The 14712-nt window shown below is 35.1% G+C and overlaps 1 protein-coding gene across 6 annotated transcripts in view; it reads left to right on the top strand.

Moving 5' to 3' along the window:
- Sarm (sterile alpha and armadillo motif) overlaps positions 1–14712 on the top strand; it is a 184499-nt gene that overhangs the window by 35588 nt on the left and 134199 nt on the right. Inside the window, exons 1-2 of one of the 6 annotated variants that reach the window (XM_046629753.2) lie at positions 7213–7401; positions 8550–8823. The exons of 3 other annotated variants lie outside the window; for them this stretch is intronic. In XM_046629753.2, coding sequence (XP_046485709.1) covers positions 8725–8823 — 99 coding nt within the window. In that variant the 5' untranslated portion in view covers positions 7213–7401; positions 8550–8724. Of the gene's footprint in view, positions 1–7212; positions 7402–7535; positions 7843–8549; positions 8824–14712 lie in introns of those variants that run through there. 2 more of the 6 variants (XM_046629752.2, XM_046629750.2) reach the window with 2 other exon arrangements.

The following is a 14712-nucleotide window of genomic DNA, read 5'->3' as shown; positions in this document are numbered from 1 at the left end:
AAGCGATTGTGCACAAACGACACTGACCTTATATCGTTGGTTGACATACTGCTGCTGCCTGTGCGCAGGTGTATAACAACAATTCCAAGTCTATAGCAATAGTATCGATAAATGTATTAATTGTAAGTCTAACAACGAGCAATATTTTCAATCGAAATCACCATGAATCGACTGAAAAATTAGACGAAAATCTTGTCGAAGAAACAAATTTCCAAGTTACGTATTAGCACACTTTTAATTTCCTGAAGTGTTGTAATACAACTTATCCTGTAAACGAATAATTTTAAAATGCGAATAAAAGGAATTTCGAGGTTTTAATTTTTTAAACATCTTTGAAGGAATTACCAATCGCTATTTTTCTCAGGATAACTTGCTTTATCAAGAGGAGCAGTTTACCTCAATTAAAAATCTAATAATAAATTACAATTTAATATATTTAACATCAGTCTCGTTAATCGCAATTTTCTCGTTTCAAATTATTGACTCTTTCACAATATCGCATTATACATCAGTTGTAAAACACATATTGTCGGAAAAGATTTGTTGACGGATTTTCATGATTCCCGTTTCAAAATAATTAGTGACTCAAACCGATTTTAGTATTTTCGCTGAAAGATTAATGACTTTCTTTCAATACTCGGCAGAGGATTCTATCAAATTAAAGTAATAACGAAACAAGCTGACTATGTTACATGGTTTTACTCGCTGGGATGAGCATTTATTTGTTTGTTCATATTTATTTTATGTTTTTCTTCCTGCCAGCGATAGCGAAGGTTATTTAATTATTATCACCAAATTATTCATTTTCTTAGTGGATTCAATCAGACATTTAGTATAAGATTCCAACGATACATTGAAGAAAAAAAACGACAGTTACAAGTATGGGAAATGTAAACGATATAATAATTTATAAAAATTTAAATCACGTTTCTCTTTGCTTTTACAAATTTGACCTAATAAATATTCAGACACCGAACTCATTTTCTTCTTCTACAACAATTAGACTGAAAGAATACCGCTAAAAATATCTGCATTCCTTCCTTCGTGTGTCTTTTTTTTTTTTTTTTTTTTATTATTATCATCAGTTACGAACTCATCTTTTGTCTTAAATATTAACGGCTTCGAAGTCGCGTTGAGGCTTGTTACTATGTACTTGTTATTCTAACAAGGAACAATATATTTCTGTCTACGCATAAAATTGTTTAAAAATGAGTTACAAAATGTCGAAATTGAATGATTGCGGATTTTGGTTTAATTACGTTTTTGGTGAAGTTACATCGATTGCCACCTTTAAAAGCTCTTGTAGCTTTATTAATCTTAGAATTCAATTTAAGGCACACGTTTTTTACGTCATTTGATCTTTTATATAAAGTGGTATGAGTCACGCGATATTCACCGCTGCCTGAGAACTCCGAGACGTTTAACGAGTAATTAATAATCAATCCATACGATGATACTTGAATACGTTAATCAAGTCCTATAAAATTTTTACTATTCTAACATCCACCGGCATGTGGCATTCAGGTTTTTAGAGAGGTCGATCAATTTCTTGAAATCCTTGAATAAGGATAAAATGAGCAGGAATTATTCAAATGGTACACTGACAATGAGAGAAATTAAACTAACAGTGGTTACTATTGTACAATCCTTAAACTATTTTCATTATTTACCATAAACGAATAAGATATGGTTTTGGGTAAGAAATGAAAATCAGCTTCGCAGCTATAACAATAAAAATCTATTTTGTATCACCATTACTTACGTAATTGTTGTGATTATTTGATGTTGGTGCAATAATAAATTCATTCGATTTTACACTACGATAATTCATTATATTTATAAGACTATTTTCAACGAATTTGCTGGAACACGTTTTTAACGTCATGTTAGCATCGTTAAACATTCGCTTTCGCAACATTGTACCGAATTTTCATTATAATCGACGAAATAATAACATCATTTAATTGACTTTCAAAGAAACGGAAAATCCAACGTGTCTTTCCTCATAAAAATTACAGTCATATTCATTAGATTCGTACTTGATCACTCAAAGATTTGACTCTTGAGCCAGAAGAGTAGAAACTTTTTTCTTACAAATTTTGTTTCTTCCAAATAATTATACTCCAGATCACAATGAATTTTTTGGTAAGTTGAAGAATCAGATGAACATTCAAGTTTGGAAAATTTATGGATATTTTATTTACAAAAAGAATGAGGTGCGATTAATCCGATCTATCAAAATAAGATTCACGGCAGATTTTTTTCTCAAAAAACAAAAAAACGAAAAGTCAAACCTAACCTAAAAAGAAACCTAATCTAATCTAACCTAACTCAACTTTATCAACTTAAGTTGCGTTTCTCCAGTTTTAATTTCTCAAGTCGAGTTTCTAACGACCGAATTATCTGTCATTTGCCAAAATTCACTACGCATGCGTTATAATTCGATGAATGTAATTTCAAAAATTCAAATAGCTGTCCGTATCGAAAACAACTGCCAGCGAGAGCTGTCAAAATTTTTGAGGTTACGTTCGTGACGATTGGTAGCCCTGGTAAACAACTGCTCTCTAATTCTAGCGCGTGCGCATCAACTCGTTCGCTTTTTTCTACACTAAAGTGTACAATCTTGATTTTCGTTTTTTTACGATTTTCCCGAGATACACTGCAAATGTTGAATAATTGTCCAGTATATGAAACAGGGCTAAATTTTTCAGACAAATCTAATGCCGCTGTTCATTTTGTACAATAATTCTTACATTACGCGAAAAGCGCAAATTTTGTGTAAGAAAAAAAAAAAAATTAAAACACCCAATTTCTGAAACATGTCCAAAACATCTCAAAATCGTTCAAAGAGTGTTACTTTGTTCAAATAAAAGCGTTTTGAGTAAATATTTTCATTTCTAAAGTGAACGGGTCAAATTGTAGCAGACGCCGGATCGTTTAGTCGGTAACAATTCACTCTGTAGGTATATCTTTAAGTTTGTAATCTTGCCAAAAAATCGTTGTCGTATATGTATATGTATAATAACAATTTGTATGAAGGATACAACGACACGGTCTAAACAATTAAACACACATTCCTGTACATTTACGCGATGCGCCGCAATTAAATTTGCGAGAGAGAGAGAGAGAGAGAGAAAGAGAGAGAGATGAATAGATAGATAGATAGAATATCATTTATTATGCCATGGGCTGCTGACAATGAGAGAGAGAGAGAGAGAGAGAGAGAGAGAGAGAGAGAGAGAGAAGTAGAAAAAGAGGGTTTCGTTCAACACTGCGGTAGGTGAAACGGCGGATCGTGTGACGATCTTCTCATACTACGATATGTTTGAACAGATCGTATAACTACACAGTGCTGATGAGCCGCTGCTGCTGTGACGTTCGTCTCCGCGTTAAATTCGTTACAAACCAGCTTTTGTGTCAGCCGGTTATTTCCACCTAAGTTTCTTTACAGGTTCTACCTGCATGCCTATAAGTAGCAAACTGTTTATTATGTCGGAGGTTGCGATATCGTAGTGAAAAAATTGTTAAACATAACGATCGAGAAGGCAGTCAGCCGACAAAACGTTTCGGTCATATCGGCGAAGACTGAAATCAATCGTCAAATTTTCACATTTGGGATGATGAAAATATATGAAAGATTTCCGTGCTTTGTTCAATTGCTATTTATTATTATTAAATTAGTAACATAGACGCTGATAGTATGTTTGACAGTTTAGTTTGTTCCGCAAGTTTTTAATCTTACAGTAAGGTTGGGGTAAAACTGACGGAGGATTAAGCATCGAAAATTATTGCTGAGAAATTATCAGCTTAATTTGTTTCTTGACAAAAATTGTTTCCGGCTAGCGAACACTTGAGAAAAAATGTGCCGCGTTTTTTTTTTGAGTTTCGTTTGAAAAAAAGTCGAATTACTTTAGCAGATAGACACTGAAAATCGAACGAAGAGAACGAATCATGTAATCTTGAGCCGATCGCGGAATCTAGAAGTTTTCAGATTTTCAATTCCTTCTGCAGTTTGCGTCTGAAAATTCATCGGAGTTATCGGATAATGACTGACTTTGAGCATCCGAAGATTTGTTTTCGTTTCCTTATCACAGGTGTGTAAATAATTTTTGGACTATTTCTTATCGCGAAGATGCATTGATATCGGTGGATACGATATTGATTTTCGATCGGTTGTAGGAGGGGAAGAATAACAACAAACAATGAAAAAATATGTGCAATAAACAACGCGCATTAAAAATATCTCATTTGTGAATGAAATTCATTTCTGGACCAATTAATCTGGCTTATATCGATTGTAACATAAAAACAACGAAATTAGGCTTTGACGTGTGTAATCGCATCGTACATTCTGTATCGATTACATTTGGTTAATTTTCTGAAATGTGAATAATGCATCTGAAGTAAAGATTAAACGTTAATTACTCAGGGATTATTGATGAATTCTAAAAATAAAGTGAAAGTCAGAGTGCATAATCAATGTTTATCGAATCTGCGGTCGAACTGATAATAAGCACGGAAAATTGAACAATGCAATTTCACGCAAATACATCCGAAGTAAAGATTAAACGTTAATTATTCAGGGATAATTGATAAATTATAAAAATGATGTGAAACTCCGGAGATTTTCACAAATTCGCATTCACAGATCTTTTTCCGATTTCCTTAGTATAAATTTAATAAAAATTGTTACCTCCAGCGTCTTTTAAGCAACATGGCTGTATATTATTCTTAAATAATAATCGAAATGATCGCTACTGTTAGACGGTTGAACATCCATTTTTTCTCATTCATTTTATTGCACGATAGTCGTACATTCGATATTTACCAAATTGTTTCATATTTTGAAAGCTCTAAAAATATTTGTTTCAAAATACAAGAAATATAAAATACCCGAATTGTAAACAAAATGTTAGATACCGGTGTTACAGTTTAGATCGCTTCAAAATTAAATTATTATTCTTCTCATTCAAGCGATTTCTCTCCAATGATGGCATAATGTGGTCAGATGAATACATTTTGTCCAAAGTCGTTGAAACAGATTTACTTTTTTCAGTAGTCGGTTCAATATTTGTTAATCATGATCAATACCGGTATGATAAAAAAAAGTGTCTTGGTGTGTTCGTAAATAATAATATCTTGAATAAAATTCGAATACTTCGTGAAGTCTGAAATAAAAGCAATCCACCAAATTTCAACAACTTTGAACCGGTTCCAAACATTTATTTATGATCCTGGTATATCTTATTTCTGTAATTTCGAAGAGACCTCCACAGGTTACTATTAGGATAATTATTTATTTATATATTTATAATGATGAACGGGCGAAACTGTCCATTCACAAAGAAACTGTACACAAAATATAAAAGACATTATCTCGGCTGACGAACTTAAAAATAAAAAAAAACGAAGATTAATGATAAAAAGTTGCATTCGATAAATTTAATAGACGTTTAAACGTCGCAAGATTTGTACAGCTTTGTAAATTGAATCGTCAGTATTATTCCAGAGCCTACTTAACCAGTTAATTGTTGCGTAATAAGTAACATTATTTGTAGAAAAGTTACGAATTGAAATTCCCGAATTTGATAAATTGTAGGACAGTAATCTATGTTGAAACAAGTTGTAGAGTCTATAAAACCTGTCTTACAAAGGGGATTGTGATCACAAAATTGGTACATGATTGAGGAATAAAATTACAGTAAATAGAAAAACTCAGTAAAACAGATATCGTTAAAAAAAAACTGTTTGAATATTGTTAGAATTACGAGGTACGCGTAACAATTTTGCGCTATTGTCGATCCTTTTTTGATAACTGCGACGCAAAATCAGTTTGTTCGGTTTACTCTACTTTTTTAATCAAACAAGGCTTTAACGTCAATTTATTGTTGCACGAGCATTAAATTTTCGCAACAGTTACGCGAAAATCTAGTCACAGTGATCGTAATGAGAAAGAATAGTAACGGATACTAGAATTTCTGATAACGGCTAGAAAACTAATTTTGATTTTGTACCTAGAACTATATTTTTCGATTGTGGTAAAAAATGAAAATAGTTAAGGACTGAGCGGTAACCGGCAATAAAAATTTCTCTCTGTGCAGGAAAAATAACTTAAAATAGGTAAAGTCAAACAAATTAAAGCAGATTACAGTGGGGAGTGTAATGGTAGGTTTAGGTTTTAGCAGGGGATGAGATAAAATACAATTCAAGTTAGAGGTAACGGATAGAGTAAGATTAAAAGAAATATGAAAAATTAAACCGAGAACTGGCTACCAATGCAATACTGACGAGGAACTCTGGGATAAAGTTACTCGATGAAGTTATAAATTCAACGGTTGAAAATCTGATTTAAAATCAAAGGCACTTGAGCGACAAAAACATGATTTGGAACAGTGAGAAATCGATTGAGGTAAATGAAATTGTTGGAAATTTTTACCGATCACTCGAAATTACATTTCACAAAAATCGCACTGCAAACATTGGAAATCGTTGAAATCGTTGCAAGTCTCACGGTAATCGCCAAATGATATTTATTGATTAACGTTCCGTTATGATTTCTGTTTCGTTATGTGTTCTTTCGTTAATTTCTACCCTACCAAGTGATTTCCATCGATGTCCAATGATTTTACAGCGTTTTCGGTGATTTCGGTGAAAATAACTGAAAATCACGATAAACGCTTGGAGATTGTTGGAAGTTGGAGATACATTATATAAATCAATGTGAAAAAATCTGAACAGATAATTTGATATCCGAGAAAATGGCCTCTCGGATCAAGTCAATTCTTAAAACTTATTCACGTGGTTTATTAAAGTCAGGAGCGAATGGAGTTATAAATTCAAGTGAGAAAGCTTAATTGTGGCGATCGTAATTTTCATTGGTGAAAATTTCTGGTTATCCTCCAGTACGTCAGAAGCAAAGCTGCAGGGAAAAGTATATTTTTCGATTGTGGCAAAGAATGAAAACAGTCAAGGACTGAGCGGTAACCGGAACTAAAAATTTCTCTCACAATCGGTACATGATCGCGGAATTGAAGAAAGCGATCGAAGAGAGGGAAGGGAAAAGCAAACGTTGAGAGAAGGCAGGTAGCCTGCAGCCGGGACATTCTAATCTCGAACTAATATTGCCCCCTTCCAACTTTCCGGTCGTCGTCGTCGTTCTCGGTCTGCCCCCACCTCGTCCCAAACGACTCGTCGGTTTAGTGCAGGCCGCGACGCCATGCCGGATTCCTGCGATCCTCCGGCTGCTTTTCGTCGTTTCCTCCGTGTATATTCTTAGGCATTTTATTGTCGATATTCGTCGGAAACACCGGCGATTTTCCCATTGGACGCCGGCGTCGCGACGCCGATAAGTGATCTCGAGATCGGCTGCCGGACGCGGAATTACGACGCTCCGAAATCCAGGTGCGTTTACACGGTGAAGTGCAGTGCCATTTGTGACATTCGGTTATCGTTCACCCTGATGTTTTTGCTCCGAAACACTGCGGATTATCTTCGCTCCGTCCGACGATCGGCGTTTTTCTTCGCCGATCGCGTGATACCGATTTCCTCACCGATCGTTCGTTTTCCAATCGTAGAATATCGGCCGCACACCTGTGAATTTAAATTCATTCAATCGGAGTAAAGGAAACGAAATTGCTTCCGGGAAACACAATCAATCGTTTGTCGGTTGACCCGCTGAAACACTTCAAGATTGACGCAACAGCTCTTCGTTAACATTTTAGAAGATCGGGTAAAATAGCGAGCAACTGATCTAACCTGCATCTCGTCAATCGATTGTATGAATACAAAATCATCGTACCGGTTCTCGGTTGACTTACGTTCTTTTTTTTAAACACAAGTGAGGTGAGTGTCCCAGTTATTGACCTTGAACTCAATGATTAAACATTTTTGGCTGCACATGTTTGTACAAAATTGAATTTTTTCTAGTTACTGTAACAAATGAAATTTTTTCTCAGTGTAGCAATTGGTTTCAGTCATCGATAAATTCACGATACCTGCCGTCAATTTATAATTTTGTAAAGCAAATGATCGATAATTGGATAGAAACGTGTCGAGAACTGTTACATTTACCTCGATTATCTTTCCGCAAAATTTGTCGTAAAGTTCTTACTGTAAAGTAAAACCCGAGCGTAGGTACAACAACTGCGCACTTGAGTTACAGTTTACCAACTCTGCTCGTTATACATGCGCATATTATATACGACTTGTTATGGATACTCACCTGTTGTCTGCTAACGGTTATAATATGTACGAATTGTACAGCTCTCAGCTGTTCAATCGGTATTCCGTTTACAAACACGCTGGGCCTATAATTATATTGTTAATGCACGCGTAAACATGCGCCAAGTACGACACATCCATATTACATACGTTAAATGCTTTTATTACGTACGAGACGCGAAGACTGGATGATAATTTGTGTCTTACGTCTCGTATACGCGACTCCCTTCCAATTAGTCGATTAATTAATTGAGCGAATTGATCGCCGCTGCGATCGATTCGTCGAGCGATTCTACCGATCAAACGCGTTATTGATATCGCTTCCGCAGTCCGGGGTCGTCATGGTGCTCTGTCAGTAATCGTCTCTCGCGAGGTGGGAACCTTAAATGATCGTGAACAAGTGGGAGGAGAGTTGGCAAGAAGGATTGTTCTAGTGATAGTGATTGTAAAAATACTGTATAAATAACAGTCTTGGAGAAGAGGAAGTCCGAGTATAAAGTTAAAATGCAGACCACCGTTCCTCCTCGTGGTCTCAAACCTTTTCGACGCAGCGTCACTGCTCCTCATGTCGGACATTCGACCAACGACTACAGGAACAAATTGGTAAGACATTTTTTAACGCAAAACAAACCAATTTTAAAGTCAAATATGGATGGACGACGATCGTGAATCACGGCGATTGAGGATTTCAAATTCGAAATTCAATGGTGCTTTGGAGTTTCGACTGTGTGAGAGTACCGCGGTTAATACTTGTCGACAATTGAAGTTGTAGTAACGTTAGCCTGGCTAAATTTCGCAAAAACTCTTAGAATGATGATTTTATGGTGGTTTGGCTGAATTCCAAACAATTTTAAAAGTGGCGAATAACTAATTATTCCTGTTCATCCTTATCGGACTATCGCACATGAAGAGGGAATGGGAGAAAGTTTTTATTCGATATCTTTTTTTTTCGAAGATCGTCAATTGTTTGGATAAGGGTATAGTAAAATTAATATGCGTGACTTTTGTCGATGAAACCGAGTTGAAAAGAGGTTTTCAGAATTTTAACGGGGAATAAAAGTTGATTTTATCTCGTTTCGTTATTTTGCATTCAAGCACCATTGCTACACATTATAGTCTGAAGTCTCCGATGTATATTTGACAGAATTTTTCTCTCCACCTTTTCTTTCAACTCGTCAATCATCTCCGTCTTGTCCAGTCGTTATAAAAATAGCGAGAGGAAAAATGTGAAACGTTGTGTTATTGGACGAATGCAATGTTGAAATCTCCGTTAGTCTAGCAAACCTACAGAAACGACAGTCAATTAAACACGATGGATGGATGGACGGACATATTGCATAATATATACAGTTATTCTCTCTCGAGTCATCGAAGATTAGATACCATGAAGAGGAAATTGCAACATTTCATAAGTATTGCCCCGATTTTTCTCTTCCTTTTTTTCTTTCGTATTAGCAATTTATCCACCTTTGTGCTACCCGTGCAGGAAAAACGATCGTTACCCCCGTTAGAGTCAAGCGATACACGCTGGTATAATAATTTCTAGTAAGAACTCAAACTTTGAGGGGGGACGTTGACTTACATGTCTCCAAATATCTCAGTTCGCATATCGCAAATGTGAGAGATGGCTTAACAGCGCTGTTCTGTATGCAATTCTCAACAAAAACACTCCAACACGTTTTCACTTGACACAGAAACAAAAAAATTGCATGAATTCTACGAATTTACTATTACGATTTCGTAGAAAATATGACGTTTTTTTATTTCTTTATTTCTTTATTTTTTATGTTCGCGATACGTGGTCTTGGATATTTGATCGGACTGAAGTTAGTGACGTTAACGTAACGAAGCCTCAGGTTAAAAAATTAAATCGATTTCAAAATTTTTACCGAACAAACAAGCAAATAATATTGCACAGTGATTCAGTTCTCAGCTATGTTTAAAGTTTCAAGTCTCTAAGTTCATCGGGAAGATAGTTTGAAATCGATTGCAAGATTTGTACCAAATAGACAAGCAAACGGATATCAGACAAGATAGCGAGCTAATAAAAATGTGGGAAAATCATAATTATTGCGCAATTTAAGAAAGACTCACGGAGTTGACATATCAAAATTAACGTATATTTTGTTTATAATGGGTTACTAAGTCTCAAAAATTTTCAAGCATGCACCGAGAGAAATTTTTGGTTCCGGTTATCGCTCAGTCCTTAACCATTTCCATTTTTCACCACAATCGAAAAATATAGTTTTAGATACGAAATGAAAATTAGTTTTCCAGCTGTTACCGGAAATTCTAGTATCCGTTACTATTCTTTCTCATTACGATCACTGTTACTATATTTTCTTGCAACCGTTGCAAAAATTTAAGGCTCGCGCAACGATAAATTGACGTTAAAGTCTTGTTTAACTAAAAAAGTATAGTAAACCTCGAAAACTGATTTTGCGTTGCAATAACCAAAAAAGGATCGACTCGTTTTTCGTAATTCCAACAATATTCAAACAGAAATTTTTCTCAGTTAGCGAAGTAGCAATTTTTCTCAAACATGAATTGTTACAGTAACGTTACTAACTTCATCCTCGTGATATTTGAGCACACGTAGATACGTCAACGTCGTAATCTACGAGGCCAACGCTTTGAGAAAGCATAATTTCATAAAAAAGTATATAACTTTCTGTCGAAAATTTTGAGTCACTTTCTGTTCCTCTTTCGCTATCAAAGCTTGGCACATTCATCGTAATTCATCGTCGTTGATTTTCTCCGTTGCTTAAAAATAAAAAAAAAAAAAAAAAGAGCGAGACGTAAGATCGTATCACGAAATACGTCAAAAGTTTGAGAAGCTGTTCTGAAATTTGACGCGCATCGAGTGTGCTCTCTTCTTTACTACGCTTCTTCTTTTTCACACACGTTACATACGTTATACGTGTGTGTGCGTACAAAGCGTCGACGGACGAATCCGTTGGGTTGCAGATTTCTTTCTCATCTTTCTCATCTTTCTCATCGCCGTGAGTTAGGTCAGGTGGTGAACTGCAACGGCGGAGATTTAAACGGCTTTTAAAAAGGTTCGGGCTGCATTCTTAACGGTCGCGGGTCGTTGTGCTTTCAGGAGTTATTTTTAACCTCACCTTCTCGCTGTGTGCCACACCTACGTACACGCCTCTTGCAAACGCACATTTATATGTAGACTCACACATAACCTCGGCTTTCCTTCGGGACAAGCTCACCTTGTCTTACCTGCACGCTTTTCTCGCATTGCCGACGGAGCGGCAGTTTTTTTTTTTTTTTGGGTCGTATTTACACAAAGAAGCGTTGCTTCCGAATCCAAGAAGAGCGGAGAAAATTTCGGGGAGAAAATAAAAACGGAAATTCAAGTAGCGGCCGAGCAACAAACGTTTCTTTATCTAGTTTTTCTAGTCTCATCGCTAATTTGAGGTTAGCTACGTCATAAAAATGCTGTACGATCAGAATTTATCGACCGAGTAAAGTGTCACTAATTTTTAATATTATCAAAAGTCTGCAATATCACTGAAATGTCCCATGCAGGTAAGGGAATTCTATATGGCGATACGAAACAAGAATTTACTAAGATGAAATATTTGTTTTACGCCACAATAATGACAGAAAATTTATTATTGTAATTGAGTAACCGTTGTTTTATCTGGCTTGAAAGAAAAAAGCTTCCGGATGTTTATATTATAAATTTAACAGTAATATTATTTATAATATTTATTATAGTTATTTTATAATATTATAAAATAACAGTAATGTGAAGGCTTTGATAGTCGTTAAAAGAGGTGACATGTTCACTCGGTCGGTAAAGGCGGTAACGTAAGGATTCTTAGGGAATAATCAGTACCTCGAACTTTAAAACGACTTTGAAAATGTCGAGTTTTCAAAATATTTTAGAACTGTTTCGCTTCTTTGTACGGTTTTTAGAATCTCAGGGGCTTCTATAAAAGTTACGAAATAACGATTCTTGCCTAAAAACGCATCGTTACGAGTTTGGACTTCGTTTTTAAGCTGCACCCGAACTCGATTTTCCACTATTTCTAAATCAGCTTCTCGAGTATAACATCGCTGACTCGATGTTGAAGTTTGAAATTATTTAAACAAATCAAATCCCGTTTCACGCGGTAATAAAGAAGAAAAATTCGAATTAAAATAATATCTTTGACAAATTACCGCGAATGTATAATACAAACGACGGGATTTAGAAAAATAGTGAGAAACTATCGACGATACTTCTATAAGTAATGCAAAAACGCGCTTGCCTACGTTGTATTATACATATGACGCCAAAAAAAACTCTTGTTACAATCAATATCTGTCTTGTAGAGTTGTTAGAATCGTCGATCAGGGAAAATCGCGTCGTTGCGGCACTCGATAATTTCCAGGAAATTTCAACATCTTTATCAACTTTACCGCAAGCTATAATCCATACCTCTCAACAGGTTTGTATAACCAAACCTACATACCTGTATACCTGCCTTACGAGTGCGGCAAGCGATAAACCACACGCGTAAACACCGCGTCAGTTATGTTTTACGTATTATATACTTGGGTACAAATACTTACCTGGGATTATTTGTTCCGTCCACTTGCAGTACGCGCGTTTATACTTAAATACAGATGGCAAGAATTTTTTTTCTTTTTTTCTTCTCACTGTTTAAAACAAATTTGACTTCTCTGTAGAGCACGTCAAAAAAAATCCCAATTCGTATTACTTTCATCGGAATGAAAATAAATTTGGGGATTATTGCATAAACTGTTAATTTCTTTCACAAATTTCTTTTCATTCAAATTTAACGTTACAGTTTACTGATAGAATAATTCTGTTATAGTCGTAAAATAATCATTTGGCAACATTTTTTTACACATGTGACAAATAATCGCCGAATAAATTGATAAGTTTCGATTTTATTTGTACAATTTCCATTCGCTTAGCACGGACACTCTGTTTCTGAGTAAAAAAATTTCTCGTTTTCAAACACGCGTAATTTCCTTTGCAATAGTGAACCGTGCTTATTATGTTTAAATGATCACTATCAATTTTTAATTAATATGGTCGGTAACTATTACCCAATAAAATAAAATTGCACAGTAACATTTCGTAACTTTAACAGAAGTACGTCTACAGAGATATAACGTACTTCGATCACACATAATATGCATATGCAACATAGCTATGTGTATACAATATACATAATACATCTTGACCGTCCTTTTTTTTAATGAATCTAACGTTAGCTTTGAGTTCCATACATTTTTATAACGGCTTGATTGATCAAATAGATAATTGGCGTTTGCCAACTGTTCGCCAGTGCCTCTCGCGTTTCTCTGAATCCAATTTATTCTACAGAGGTATAGTGTACATTAAGGTGGTCCTTATTCAGGGTGTTGAAGAATTTTTGCCAGACCATCCCTCAAATCAACTTCAAATAATTCGGAAACAATCGCCTAATTTTTTCAGATTTTTACATCGAATCTAAGATAGTCTTCGCATTGTGATCGAAGTTTCTTATGGAAGTGACATGAGAAAAACTTTTTTTCTCAGTATATATTTTATTGCAAGAGTAATAATGTTCCAAATAATCTGTAACCGCGAGGTTTTGGTGAGAATTAGTGCTACTATCTGGGAAAAAATACACATCATCGTACCAGGCAATCTAGACGAATTGCACAACCTCGAAACCTGACTTTTTTTAATTTATTTAGAGGAAGTGCAATTCGTCTAGATTGCCTCGTACGATGATGCGTATTTTTTTTTCATATAGTATCACTAATGCCGACTAAAACCTCGCAGTTACAGATTTTTTGGAACATTGTTACTTTCACGATAAAATATATAGTGCGAAGAAAAGTTTTTCTCGTGTCACTTCCATAAGAAACTTCGATCACAATGCGGGCTGTCTCAGACTTGCTGTAAGAATCTGAAAAAATTTGGCGACTCTTTTCAAATGATTTGAAATTGATTTCAGTGATGAGGCGGTAAAAATTCGTCAACACCCTAAACAAGGACCACCCTAGTGTAGATACATCAGGGTGGTTAAAAAAAAAGAATATATTTTATTCGAAGTTACATTTTCAATAGTTGTAGGACGAAAAAATAGGGTGCCTGTTAAAATTTGAGCCGTGAACGTTAATATTTACTGATTCCTAAATGCCATTTTTCATTTTCGATATGATTAACACGAGAAAATAATTTTACTTTCATTCTGAATTTTGTGGCTCAGTGATGAGGCAATGTAGATGAATGTTCGATGCACGTTTTTGTAAAAAATTGAATGCTCTACAAAAAAGTTCTCTTATAATTTTATGATAACTCGACTCTTTCAAAAGTTATTCAAGGCTAAAGTTGAAATCATGTGAAAATTCACTTTTTTCGAGATCAACAGCGAAAATACTAAACTTGTTACAGAATAATGTGATTTTTCTTTGTAAAGCATTGCAACTGCTAATAAAATCATTGAATGTCATTGAATTAATTTTCAACTT

This window comes from Neodiprion pinetum, chromosome 5, assembly GCF_021155775.2.
Source record: "Neodiprion pinetum isolate iyNeoPine1 chromosome 5, iyNeoPine1.2, whole genome shotgun sequence".
Classification (NCBI taxonomy): domain Eukaryota; kingdom Metazoa; phylum Arthropoda; class Insecta; order Hymenoptera; family Diprionidae; genus Neodiprion; species Neodiprion pinetum.
The sequence above is the reverse complement of the archived record's forward strand: the minus strand, read 5'-3'. Positions and strand labels throughout refer to the sequence as shown.